We start from the raw sequence: 13,020 nt of genomic DNA on the forward strand, positions 1-13,020 counted from the left end.
TCTCTCTTTCAAAGTTATTCAACGGTCATCGTGTTGTAGTTCCTTGTCCACTTAGTGCAAGGAGTGACTGGCATTACACATGAGGTGCATGCTTGGTTGTATCTCGAGGTTGATCACTAATCACTATACCTGGTTTGAACAACTATCGTTTTTAAGAAAACACCTTTGTTGTGCACCTCCAAGCATCAGTCTCATCGATTGTTGCAAAAATATTCTGAATTTTCAACAATTTAAAAGTGATATCCTCGCTCCATAATCTTCCTAATCATGGCCAAAAGTATTGTATGTGCTAATTGATCCCTGCACTCTAGAATGAGAAGAAGAAACCATTGTTGAGAATAAGAAGCATAGCAAGTGAAAAAAAATTAAAATGATTGTATATCGATAGCACATTTTGAATGACTTTTTCAACCTGTTGTTTGATCTTTACTCTGAATTAAACCCTCATAAAAGCTTTAGAAAGCTCTTCAAAATAAATACAACACAGGAGATGTAAAAAATCCTAAGTTTCTTGTTAACAAATATGTAGATTTCAAGTTTTTTTTATGACAAACCTTTTTTACCTCAAGTTGATCAAATGCAATTGTTAGCTCATCAACTTAACAAAGAAGGCATGAACTTTGATGAGTCATTTCAAGTTATTGCAATAATTGATAAATTATCGAACTCATGAAAAGACTATTGTAATATATTAAAACATAAAAATGAAGATTTTACTTTGGAAGAAGAAGCTCGTCACAAAGATAAAAAAAATAAAAATTAAAAAAATAGATACCAAAGTGAATATGATGGATCGTAAGCCAAGGTTCAAACCCAGTTTAAAGCCTAAAAACAAGAAAATATTGTGTATGGCAAAACAGAGCACTATGTGAGTGTCGTTATCACAAAAAACAAGGCACTAAAGAGAACCTAGTGGTTGTAATAAGTTCAATTTATATGATTCAAATAAACAAAAAGTAACATGTAAATTCATGGTTTATAATTCACACTTGTAATGATCGAAGTATGTTTACGATGTCATGAGAGAAAACAATCGAGTCTATATGAAAAACTCTCATCATGTGAAGGTTGAAAGAAAAAAAATTGTAAAATTCAAATTCACATCCGGAAAAAGTCTTACCCTCATGAATGTGTATTATGTATACACTGTAACTAAGAACCTCATATTAACCTTCTTACTAAACAATACATTATTTTAAGCTTATGATTGAATCCGACAATTTAATATTGTCGAAAAATCATGTACTTATTGGAAAAACTTTGTTTTTAATGAATGTAATTATTGTCTTTGTTTTTGCTTACTTGCTTCTCTTTTGAAGTATAACATGCTAAACTTGGTCAAATGCATTTTTATTTAATTAAGTGGTGGGCACTGAAAGGAGCTAAACAAGGAATGTTTGTAGAGCAGGTAGTTAAGGAAGTTGATTGGTGTCTCGAGGAGGATTCAGAATCAATGTGGAATAAGATAGCGGGTGGTATGAGAAAAGTAGCTAAGGAGGTATTGGGTGAGTCTAAAGGCGGTGCACCACTAGGTAAGGATACATCATGGTGGAACGAGGATGTCAAATTAGCTATTAAGGTTAAAAGAGAGTGTTATAGAAATCTAAGTAAGAGTCGTGATAATGAGAATTTGGAGAAGTATATGATAGCAAAGAAGGAAGCTAAAAAAGTTGTTCGAAACGCGAGGGCTAAGGTATATAAGGAGGTTTATGACAAGTTGGATACCAAAGAAGGCGAGAAGGATATTTATAGGCTTGCAAAGATGAGAGATAGGAAATCGAAGGATTTGGGTATGGTTAGATGTATCAAAGATGAAACGCAAAGGGTTTTAGTCAAAGATGAGGAGATTAAGGAGAGATGGAAAGATTATTTTGATAAGCTATTTAATGATAGTCATGCTCAAGATCATGGAGACTTCTCCATTCCTTTTCATGAGATAAATCGTGACTTCATGCGCAAGATTCAAAAGAAAGAAATTGCAGAGGCTTTGAAGAAAATGAAATCAAGAAGGGCAGTTGGCCCAGATGGTATACCTATCGAGGCTTGGAAATGCTTGGGAGAGAAAGGTTTAGAATGGTTGACAAATCTTTTTAACTTGATTTGGCGAACAAATAAGATGCCTAATGAGTGGAGGAAGAGTACTTTGGTGCCTTTATATAAGAATAAGGGTGATATACAAGATTGCACAAACTATCGTGGTATAAAACTCATGAGTCATACTATGAAACTTTGGGAGAGGGTGATTGAGTCTAGGTTGAGGAAGGTTGTCATGATATCGGAGAATCAATTTGGTTTTATGCCTGGAAGATCAACTATGGAAGCTATACATCTTCTTAGACAACTTATTGAAAGATATAGAGAGAGGAACAAAGATTTGCATATGGTTTTTATTGATTTAGAGAAGACATACGATAGAGTACCTAGGGACGTTCTCTGGTGGACAATGATGAAGAAAGGTGTTTCTCTCAAGTACATTAGTATAATTAAAGATATGTATGAAGGAGTAGTAACCAATGTCCGCACTTGTGGAGGGGTGACAACCAATTTCCCGATAACGGTTGGGTTACATCAAGGATCTGCTTTAAGCCCTTTCCTATTTGCGATAGTGATGGATGAGCTTACGAGATCAATTCAAGAAAATGTATCGTGGTGTATGTTGTTTGCTGATGATATTGTTTTGATTGATGAGTCTAGAGCTGGGGTTAATGCTAAGTTAGAATTATGGAGACAGACATTGGAAGCTAGAGGTTTTAAGTTGAGTAAGAGTAAGACTGAATATATGGAATGTCGGTTTAGTAAGCAACGAAGTAGTGATGGGAGTGTAGTGAAGCTTGGTGAGCAAGATATACCGGTGAATGATTATTTCAAATATTTGGGATCCATCATTCAAAAGTATGGAGAAATTGATGGAGATGTAAATCATAGGATAAAGGTTGGGTGGATGAAATGGAAAAGTGCTACTGGAGTGCTGTGCGATCGTAGAATGCCATTGCAGTTGAAGGGAAAGTTTTATAGGACGACTATTAGACCCGCCAAGAGACATCATATTCAAAAAATGAGTGTAGATGAGATGCAGATGCTTAGATGAATGTGTGGAAATACAATAAAAGATAAGATTCGGAACGAAGAGATACGTAAGAAGGTAGGTGTTGCACCCATTGAAAATAAGATGCGAGAGAATCGTTTACGGTGGTTTGGACATATTCGGCGAAGGCCTAATGATGCTCCAGTTAGAAGGTTGGAGAAATGGGAAAATATATTAGTTAAAAGAGGTCGGGGTAGGCCTAGGAAGACTTGGATGGAGATGATAGGAAAGGATATGAATGCTTTGAACCTCACCGAGGACATGGCGTTGGATAGAAATGATTGGAGGAAAAGGATTCATGTGGAAGACCCAAAATGAATTTCTTTTTTGGTTCATATCGCTGACCCCAATTGTTTTGGGATGAAGGCGTAGTTGTTGTTGTTCTTGTTGTTGTAAGAAAATAAATAAATTAGGTATAATTTTGATTTACAAACATGATCATAAACATATATGTATTCGAGTAAAGTTTTCCAAAAAAAACTTTTTGAAGTGGAAAGAAGTTCTAACATTTTTGAACTCAAACATAATGGGCCTTTATGGACCCATGCAAATTGGGTCTATATAGACTCCAAAGGTTACAGGTCAAACCGTAATTTCATCTCTCTCTCTCTCTCTCTCTCTCTCTCTCTCTCTCTCTCTTCTCGTGTGAAGCTGCTTTTCAAGGGTCATTCAGTCTACTCAGTGCAAGAAGTGATGATTGATATTGCATGTGAGGTCGGACTTGGTTGTATCCTAAAAACGAGATCCATAACTACCTCAGTGCACTCTGGTTCAACCTTGGTAGGGCAACTACCGCTTTTAAGAAAGTGCTTCCAAGCACGAGGTCTCATTGATTGCTGCAGAAAAGGTTTTGAATTTCCAATACTAACTGAATCAGAATTTGAAGGAAAAAAATAAAAGAAAAAAATGAAAAAAGAAACATGACACTCGTTTTTCATATTTTTTTTGTTTACACAAGGAGAAAAATGTAGCCAACAATGACCAGGACTGAAGAGAGCAGTGTGATACCACGACCTCCAGCAACAAATGCAGTCCCCGCTGACGAGTTGTGATATTGTGGCCTAAACACAAAAACAAGTTATTCAAGAGTATAGATCAATACCCCTTTGAACATATAAAACAGGGCGACAAGTTTGTCAAATTTCAAACTTACTTTTGCAAATGAGAAAGAGCACCACAGTAGAGAACATTATCAGGCATTGGCAGCTCAGTTTTGTTAGTCGCCTCTGGATTCACGACTCTTATGTACACTTCCTGCCCAAGATACCAAGAATCCAGATTTTCTGAACGAAGATTCCATATACCCACATTGTCTAGTGAAACCAAAATTGAAGTCCATGCTCCAGGGAAGACCTGATCCAGTACAAACTTTTCAAAGTGCTGCAATAACATGGATAATAGATCAATGATACATTTCATATGAACTAGCTACCTGTGCAGTGCAGCGTGCAACTCCATCCCATTTGTTGTAAGTCCCCCTGCTATTCTCTGTCCATTCGCCATAGTCCATTCTGCAGTATGATTTGTTTTAATGAATTATTACTATTCATAATGAATGGAACTCTAACTGTTAGCACTTTGAAGAGAAACAAGAGAATTATATCTGAAAGAAGAGGAAAAAAAATCTTACCCAGCCACAAAAAAGGCATATCCATCCATGTGATAATTTTGAACTGAGGTGTCATTGTTTTGCAATATAATTTCCATAAATCCCCTGTAAGTACCATTGATGAGAGATGCCCCCATTATGGGCGCTTCATCCCTTGGCTTGGTCGGAAAGTCGAGAGTATATATTCCTTTCAGATTGTACTGATCAGCTAGCCTCAAAGGAGTTGCCGGAGGAACATATGAGAGGCCACTAAGGGCTGCCCGGCGCTTTCCATCTATAACTGATGGTGGTTTATTTTGCAAAACATACACTTGGCTAACATTGATTGAGCCATATCTAAATGAGCCCTGAGGATTTGGACGGGCAGCACTGGCTGAAACATTCCATCTATCCACAATATACAACCATCCGTTCATAAATGTGAAATATTGGGCAAAAAACATAGTATCAAGAAAAATCCCCATAGCAATCAAGGATTCATGGTAAAATATGGTTAGGATTGATATCCATACCTGATTGATCTGGCTTGGTTCATTGAAAAGTACTTGTCGTAAAAGTCATCAGGAGGGCTTGGTAGAGGGCCACTTGCAGGACCTTTGGAATTGGAGTAATGCAAAATTGCAACACCAGTTACCCTTTGCCACACTGTTGTGTTCACAAACCGAGCACTTGCTACGATGTAGTAATCACTACTGGCATTTTGATCCATGGTCACCAAGAATGAATAAGACTGGCCTACATGGATATCTAAGCTTGTATAGTTTTGCTGAGTTGTGTATGACCCTTCTGTCTCCACGAGCTCCAAGTTATGGTTCTGGATTCGGAAGTTTAGACTAGTTGAGATACCAACATGGTGAACCCGAATGCGATATGTTTTTCCTGCAGAATGGCCCAAAGGCAGATGCCATCGAGAAACAAAATGATAAATGACAAGAGAACACAGATGAACTGACAGAAAATGAGTATTATCTTACGGTCACATAGTTATTACCTGGCTTAACGTTAATAGTCTCATAATCAATGCCTGCAGGAACAAGGGTGTCATTGTAACGGTAAGGACCTTTTCCATTGATGATGACTCCATCTGGCATTCCAAGTTCTTTCCCATCATCAAGGGCTTTTCTCAGATCCTTAAAATCACAGGAAAGACAATGGTGACAACAAACTGAGAGACTGTTCATACAACAATTAGCATACAATTTCAATGACTGGTCCTGACTCACCGTATGGTTTTTGTTATACCAGTCGGATATGAAAATAGTTATGTCGCCATCAGGTGTTCCGAAAGGCACAGAAACAATAGCCCTGTTATTAATAGTAAAACCTCCATAGCCACCAGCGGCTCTCTGAAAATTGGTACTGGGGAAGTAGAAAAAACTCCCAATTTGATCCTTAACCTGGAATTGATAAGTCCAGTTCCAAGATGGAGGAATTTGACAGTTTGTGCCCAAGACACCATCTTGCCATGAATTTCGTCTTTGTTGTATTCCAGCCCTGTTCAACACAAGCAGAGGAAACATGATAACAGTTCAGCACTTCAACCCAGACATGCCAAAAATGACAAACACAATGAAGTTGGTCTCCCACAAAAAGCTTACCAAGTTATAAGCAAAGGCTCATCCAAGTTATTTTGAACATTAACTACAACATTGTAGTTTGTAGTCACGTTGACAAGAGGGCCAGGAAACTGTCCGTTGACTGCAATCACCTGCATGTCATTTCTTAACCCTCATGAGACTCAAAGAAAAACACCACAAAAGGCATCTGTCTATACGTATGTTTGTGCATGTATATCTGCTTGCAGTATTGATACCCTAGAACCTTTCCCTTGATTTTATACAATCCAATCGATCACAAAGCCAACCGACTGAACAAGTTCCCAATGAATGTAGATGTGTTATACAAGATGAATATGTACTTAATATCATGAAGCTTAGAACAAATTTGGAGACAAGCATGCGGGTTAATTGCTTCCCAAATCCCTTAACATAGACCAAAGGCAGTGGAGACACATACAACTAAATGATTTTCCTTTTATTTTTTTTTTGAGGAAACATACAACTAAATGATTTTCAAAACCACATTAAAAGAATTTCCTATAACCTACCACGAAGCACAAATATTTGGTGGAGCATGTAATGGGAAACCCAATAAGGTTATAATCTTCCTTTTTAAGCTTTACCATTCCAACACGGTAAACCGTAAAATAAGTTGTGCTGCTTGTCAACAGCAGACTGCCGATATACATCATTCTTCTTGCATATCAGACTTGACATAGTAAAGTAAGAAACAGAACAAATGGCAAAAGAAAATGCGTATCAGAAGATAAAACATTGGAAAGACTGCATTGAAAAGCTAAACGATGGGTACCACTATAAATTTTACAAGACATTATAAGACAGCAAACACTGCACATCAACTCCCATTTCCAGTAATTAAAGCCAAAGATACCATGAAAGCAGAAACAGTCATTCATCTTGCTAATAAGCAGATTTTTTGGCACTTATGCAGAAAACAAGAACCTGAGATATTTCATTCGTTACATAGTACAATGCCACGCATTATCCCAGTTTTATGGATAAGTGGTTGCGTCCAAATACCGGCTAAACTTCAAAAATATCTTTTGCCATCACGAAAGAAGATTGTAAAGGGGGGTTACAAGTGCCAGCAACATATCATCATATCACGCAGTGTGAGAAAAAGAACTTTCTGCGGGAATCGTTCATTGCCAGATAACCCAGCCCAAAACAGAGGAGCACAAAAGCTCAATAACAGAAGAGGCGCAATACCAACTGCCCATCTACTGGAACAAAGTAATAAGACATAACAAATCGTGAAAAGAATTGTAGCATTATATACATAGAAGGATCTTCTCCAACTGAGCTCAGTGAAGCTAAGTGGCTAGGATTATGCACAATGTGGAGACACCCACCTACCAAAAATAGCTGCTACAACACCAAATCAAACCCACATTTTCCATTTTTCCAACAGTACCCATTAAGCATCTCTACATTGAGTGAGTGTCCATGATATATATATATATATATATATATATATATATATATATATATATATATATATATATATATATATATATATATATATAGAGAGAGAGAGAGAGAGAGAGAGAGAGAGAGAGGAACCTGCTGTTTGACACCGAGAGGAGAGGCGGTGATGTAAGAGACATCCCAGTTGAAGAAGGCAAACGGATCTGCAGCCAAGCACACACCAACCAGGAGTAGCAGGTGAACCAACAAAGAAAGCACAGGGAAATGCCTAAATCCAACCACAACCATCTTCTCAAATCCAAGTGAAACTGCTATATTCTAAAGCACAACTGAGCTCTGCACTAACTCCGCACAGGGTCACTAACCCACTTCACTACATCATCATAAAGGAATGGCCATTACAGAGAGAGAGAGAGAGAGAGAGAGAGAGAGAGAGAGAGAATAGTTAGTGGTGGTGGGGAACGGGTTCATGAAGAAGGGAGGGGGCGGGAGGGACGCGTGGGCGCCACTGAGTGATGGTGATTGGTGAGCATAGCTGTCGGTCACATGCGGCGATTCAGGTGATGAGAGCGAGAGATGGGGTCGGGTTTTTTTTGCCAACCAATCGCCAGGCCACCGCACTAATTTCGGAGCCCTCCCCAACCCCAACCCCCCCCCCCCCCATTCCAACGTTCCCATTTTTCTTCTCGGAGGGGCACGTGCTTCCAAGTCAACTGGGCCCCACTTTCTCTCTCTAAAAGGGGTGCTGTTTGAATATATTTTTTGACCAAAAAAATAGCCGTTGGTTGCTTTTTAACTTGAAGTGGGTCAGGTTCAACGTCTAACCAAGCCATTTTCTGCATTTGATGAGTCATGATAACGTGGACTATATTAAAATAAGGATTTGGTCTGTTGGTTAGGAAGGAAAAGGGGACCACTTCATGGGCTTTCGAATTTTGAAACTTATAAAGGAAAAGCCATTTTATTTGGGATTTGATCCTTTAAATACAAGTTTCCTTGCTAAGTTTCATGCTTAATGTTTAAGCTTTTGGATAAATAGCCTGGCCATGAAAAATCTTGACTCGTACATTTCTCGGGGGGGGGGGGGGGGGGTTATTTATTTATTAAAAAAAACAACAACCGGCAAAACCAGCTCTGTTTTTCCAAGATTTAGATGCGGAAGAAAAGCTAAAACTTGACTTGGCAGATATGTGGGCATATTATTTTCACTCTCTCTCTCTCTTCTAATGAGTAGACCTTGGTTGATGACCATTTGAGACTCTCTCTCTCTCATCTTGGTTTACATGGTCAGCTGTTGGGAGGATTATAAAAATGCCTACTAAAATTTGGGGAAGGTGTAGGGACGTACTCTTCCATATCAAATTGTAGGTTGGTTGTCTCCCTACCTTGAGAGGGTTGAAATTACTACCAGACTGTCTTCTATTCTGGATTTGGCACTGCATATTGTAGATAAGGCTCTGTTTGGGAGCTGGTATTTGGAGGGATATGGGAAAGAAGATGATAAAGGTGAAGGATAGGGAAGGATTGACATGGATTTCACATCTTTCCAAGGATGTAGTTGGAATTCGGAGTTTGGAAAAGGGATTTGGCTTGTGAAATCTCATATTTCCCCTCCCATTCTAAATCTGGGATACCAAATGGCAGGGATAGGTGGGGATTCCATGAATCGGCATTGCCGTTCCCAACGCCAGCTCCCAAACAAAGCCTAGGTCACACCTAACCGTTTGATCTTAACTATAATATGCTTCCACTAGTTTTAAGTGTCGTATGAACACCTAGGCTTATTTATACTTTCCATAGCACAGTACCAACTCTTTTTTTTTGAAAGGCAAGCTGGGGTTAGACAGATCCCTAACAGTTATACAACGATACCATTGGGATTTGAACTTGCAACGTCCAATTCACACAAGGTAACATGCACTAGCTGTTCCTACCGGACAAGCGGAGCCGTTGGTACAGTACCAACTTCATAGTAAATGAAGTTCCTATTAATTTCTCAAGAATGTTATGATCTATGACAGTATGGGGTTCATACAGGCGCACCTCTGCATGCACTCAGCAAGGCAGAGTCCACACATAAAGGTGGCATATTCATTATCAAGGGAAGATTGCATTCTATGCAAGGTGGATATAGCGTGGGCCATAGGTCTCCCATTTGATTGGTAGACTTCACAGTTCACCTCTTTTGAGCCAAACTAGGCATGAGTGACAGACATGGTACAGAATAATAGAACTAGAAGCATTGAGACAAAGACTTTGTAAGGTAGTTGTTAACATAGTGACAAATCTTGGCTGCCAAGATTTTGCCGTTTTGGCTTTTTACTTTCGTCACTATGGTTGTTAATTGAGGGGTTATCTTTTTCTTGAATTAACGTGGAAAAACAAACTATGGCTTGAACATCCCGGTATAGGCTGACATTGAATGTGGACTTTAATTGGTGTCTACAAGTCCACTAAGGGTATGTTTGAATCACTGTCCCCGGCCCGAAATAGGATGAAATGAACATGGAGGGTGGTGATTTTAACAAATGTTGGATGCGGTCAGAACGGCGTCCGCTGCATCCTTAAAAAGCTGTTCTTTTTTGTCACACCCCTCTTCCTGTTACAAAAAAAAAATGCAGGAAACACGTTAAAAAAAATTGAGAGTAAGGGTCCCCTGACTCTCTCTCTCTCTTTCTCTCTCGTTGGCAGCGAGCCGAAAGAAGATCAACATTAATACTCATGAAGATCAATAAAATGTTGAACCCATGAACCGAACAAAGTAGAAACAAAACTAAAATATAGAAAAAACAAAGCTAAAGAAAAAGAAACTACAGACAGCTAGCAACAAAACAACAAAGCCTACTCAACCAAGATCCGCAAGATTAGAAGAAACCACCGCTGAGTGAACGTCGTTCAGATGAGAGGAGAGGTCTCTAAGATGCATACGTAATATTGCATATACATCAACCATGATTTTATGGACAAGATGATTAAAGATGACCGGAATTTGACGGAAAGTAGCATCATTGCGTGCCATCCAAACAAACCACCAAGTAGTAAGCAACCATGTCTTCCAGATCAGTCTCCACCGCTTGCATCGTCTAATTTCAATAGGGCCCAGGAGAAGATCAAGCGCAAAAGACTCTTCTTTGACAATTACGTTCGGAGATCTCCACGTCCTATTAAATAGGGCCACAAAGATTGGGCAGGACCAAAATAAACGAAAAGTAGTTTCTTCAGCAGCTTGACACAACACATACCAACTTGGAAACTGAAAGCCCAACTTCTTTAAATAACTGTGAGTCTGAACCCTATCATGCAAAATTAACCAAGCCAAGAACCGAGATCTTGGAGAAGGGCCCTTACCCCATAACGCACACTCAGGGAACCAATCTGCCCCTGGGGGGAGCAACGATTTATACACTTTGTGGGTGTGGAACGCTCCATTTGGAGTAATGACCATTGCAACCACTGATCATAATTTAATCTCTCGTTGGCAGCGAGGGGGTCACCGATACCGGGGTTCTCTCTCTCTCTCCTTGGCAGCCAGGGGTCACCGGTACCGGGGTCACCGATGTCGGGGATGAGGCTACCGTCAAGAAGCCAATGAGGCAATGCGAGACCATCATCAAGGCGAAGCATGGCTGACGCGGCTTCTCATTTTCTTTCTTCCTCTTTTCTTCTTTTATTTCGTTTTGAATCAAATATTTTTTTAGGGCATTTTTAGGTTTTCATATGTGAGGGTTTTCTTAAATTAGGGTTTTTTGTTTGATTTTCATAGATATTAAGTTTTTGTTTGATTTTAATGATTAGGGTTTCTTCTTCTTGATTAAGATTTGTTTTTCATTGAGTACGGTTTCTTCTTTTTCATTCTTCCCCAATCAAACAATGGACATTTGTTGGACTAAAAAAACGGAAAGAACGGAACCAATGTTGTGTTCCGTTCTATTTGTTCATTTTGTCCCATCATGAACAAGCCATCAAACAACCCCTAAGTATTTGCTCGTGTCCACCAAGGACAGTTTTCCATTTGGCTTAGGTCATGCCGAAAAGGACACACGCTCCAGGTATCGAACTCGTGACCTCCTTCAACTTGAAAGCCTTAAATCAACCCATTTAGTTAGGCGTTCAGAGCTCTTGTGGGCAGGGATTACTTTGAGATGGAAAACAATGAAGAGATAAACATTGCAAATAAGACTAATCCTTTTTTTTTTTAAGATGAATAAAACCAATATTGTCAAAGAAGGGCTCATGACGACCAGCATGATTGTTGCTGGATATCCTGTAGTAAAGCACTAAATAGGTGCCTTAAAAAAAGAAAGCACTAAATAGGGGAGACTTTTGTTGCCAGTCTTACTGGCCTTCACTAAGGAGTCTAGAGAGGGTACTAACCACCACATAGGAGGCAATTCTGACCAATTCAAAGTCCACTTGTATTTTCAGGGAGGAGTACCAGCAATATCCAGGGGTGTCAATGGGTCAGGTTTACCCGGACCAGACCCGTACCAAGCCCTATAGGATCCCGGTATGGTGATCATAGTGACAAACTTTAAAAATGGCAAAATCTTGTTTTTCAAAAACTTGTGAGAATTTGAAATTTTTTCATAAATCTCACATTTTTTGGCAAAATCTTGGCAATAAAAAATAAAGTAAAAAATATAAAAAAATATTTTTATAAGAAAATATTAATAAAAATATATATAAAAATAAAAATATATATAAAAATAAAAATACATGGGTTTTTCATGATAAATAACTGTTTAAAATGTAAATATCACATTTAAATAATAGTATTTATGTTTTTTAATAAATCTTGCGATATTTTGAAAATATGCGACAAATTGTTGTTTTAAACTTTCAGGCAATTTCTCGTGATATTATAACAAGATTTTCATAAATCTCGCTATATTTGTCACTATGATGGTGATAAATAAGAACACCCAATTAAGACTTAGGTTCGGATCCAAAGGTTTGATTAATACATGGAGTCGGGGTATGGTTTGTGAAATTTTATACCAGACCTAGGCCTGACCCAAGTTCTGATTAAGACCCATAATTTTTCATTGTAAAAATAATAAAAAATATTATTTTATCGTGTATGACCCGGGTCTGGTTCATGTAGTTCTTATCGGGTCTGAGTGTGATTTCTCTTATGGTGGATCGGATTAGACCCAGATCCAGACCCGATATCATACTCAAAAATCAGGGCCAGGTCTGATTTTACCTGGGTCCGAAACAAACCATACCCATCGACACCCGTAGACATAGCATCTCTAGAAATTTAAAGGTGGCGTATTAAAAGAATTTTGTATGCAATTAATAAGATGGCATTTTTT

General features: G+C 38.6%; 1 protein-coding gene across 1 annotated transcript; it reads right to left on the bottom strand.

The window, feature by feature from the left end:
* Positions 1–3,918: 3,918 nt before the first annotated feature.
* LOC149845664 (monocopper oxidase-like protein SKU5) lies at positions 3,919–7,990 on the bottom strand. The gene is made up of 9 exons (XM_089988894.1): positions 7,838–7,990; positions 6,293–6,402; positions 5,918–6,188; positions 5,686–5,824; positions 5,207–5,573; positions 4,716–5,081; positions 4,518–4,596; positions 4,239–4,438; positions 3,919–4,146 (listed from the first exon to the last, which is right to left on the bottom strand). Exons 1-9 carry the CDS (start codon positions 7,988–7,990, stop codon positions 4,035–4,037), a joined length of 1,797 nt encoding a protein of 598 aa, XP_089845020.1. The 3' UTR covers positions 3,919–4,034.
* Positions 7,991–13,020: the final 5,030 nt, after the last annotated feature.

This window comes from Nuphar pumila, chromosome 2 (assembly GCF_984573655.1).
Source record: "Nuphar pumila chromosome 2, dmNupPumi1.hap1.1, whole genome shotgun sequence".
Classification (NCBI taxonomy): Eukaryota; Viridiplantae; Streptophyta; class Magnoliopsida; order Nymphaeales; family Nymphaeaceae; genus Nuphar; species Nuphar pumila.

Bases quoted from the DNA above. Each gene is read 5' to 3' on its own strand.
- LOC149845664 (XM_089988894.1), bottom strand. From the start codon at position 7,990: ATGGTTGTGGTTGGATTTAGGCATTTCCCTGTGCTTTCTTTGTTGGTT. The intron at 5,825-5,917 runs GTGAGTCAGGAC...TGTGATTTTAAG, and splicing joins GGTATAACAAAAACCATACG to GATCTGAGAAAAGCCCTTGA. The intron at 4,147-4,238 runs GTAAGTTTGAAA...TTTTGTGTTTAG, and splicing joins GCTCTTTCTCATTTGCAAAA to GCCACAATATCACAACTCGT.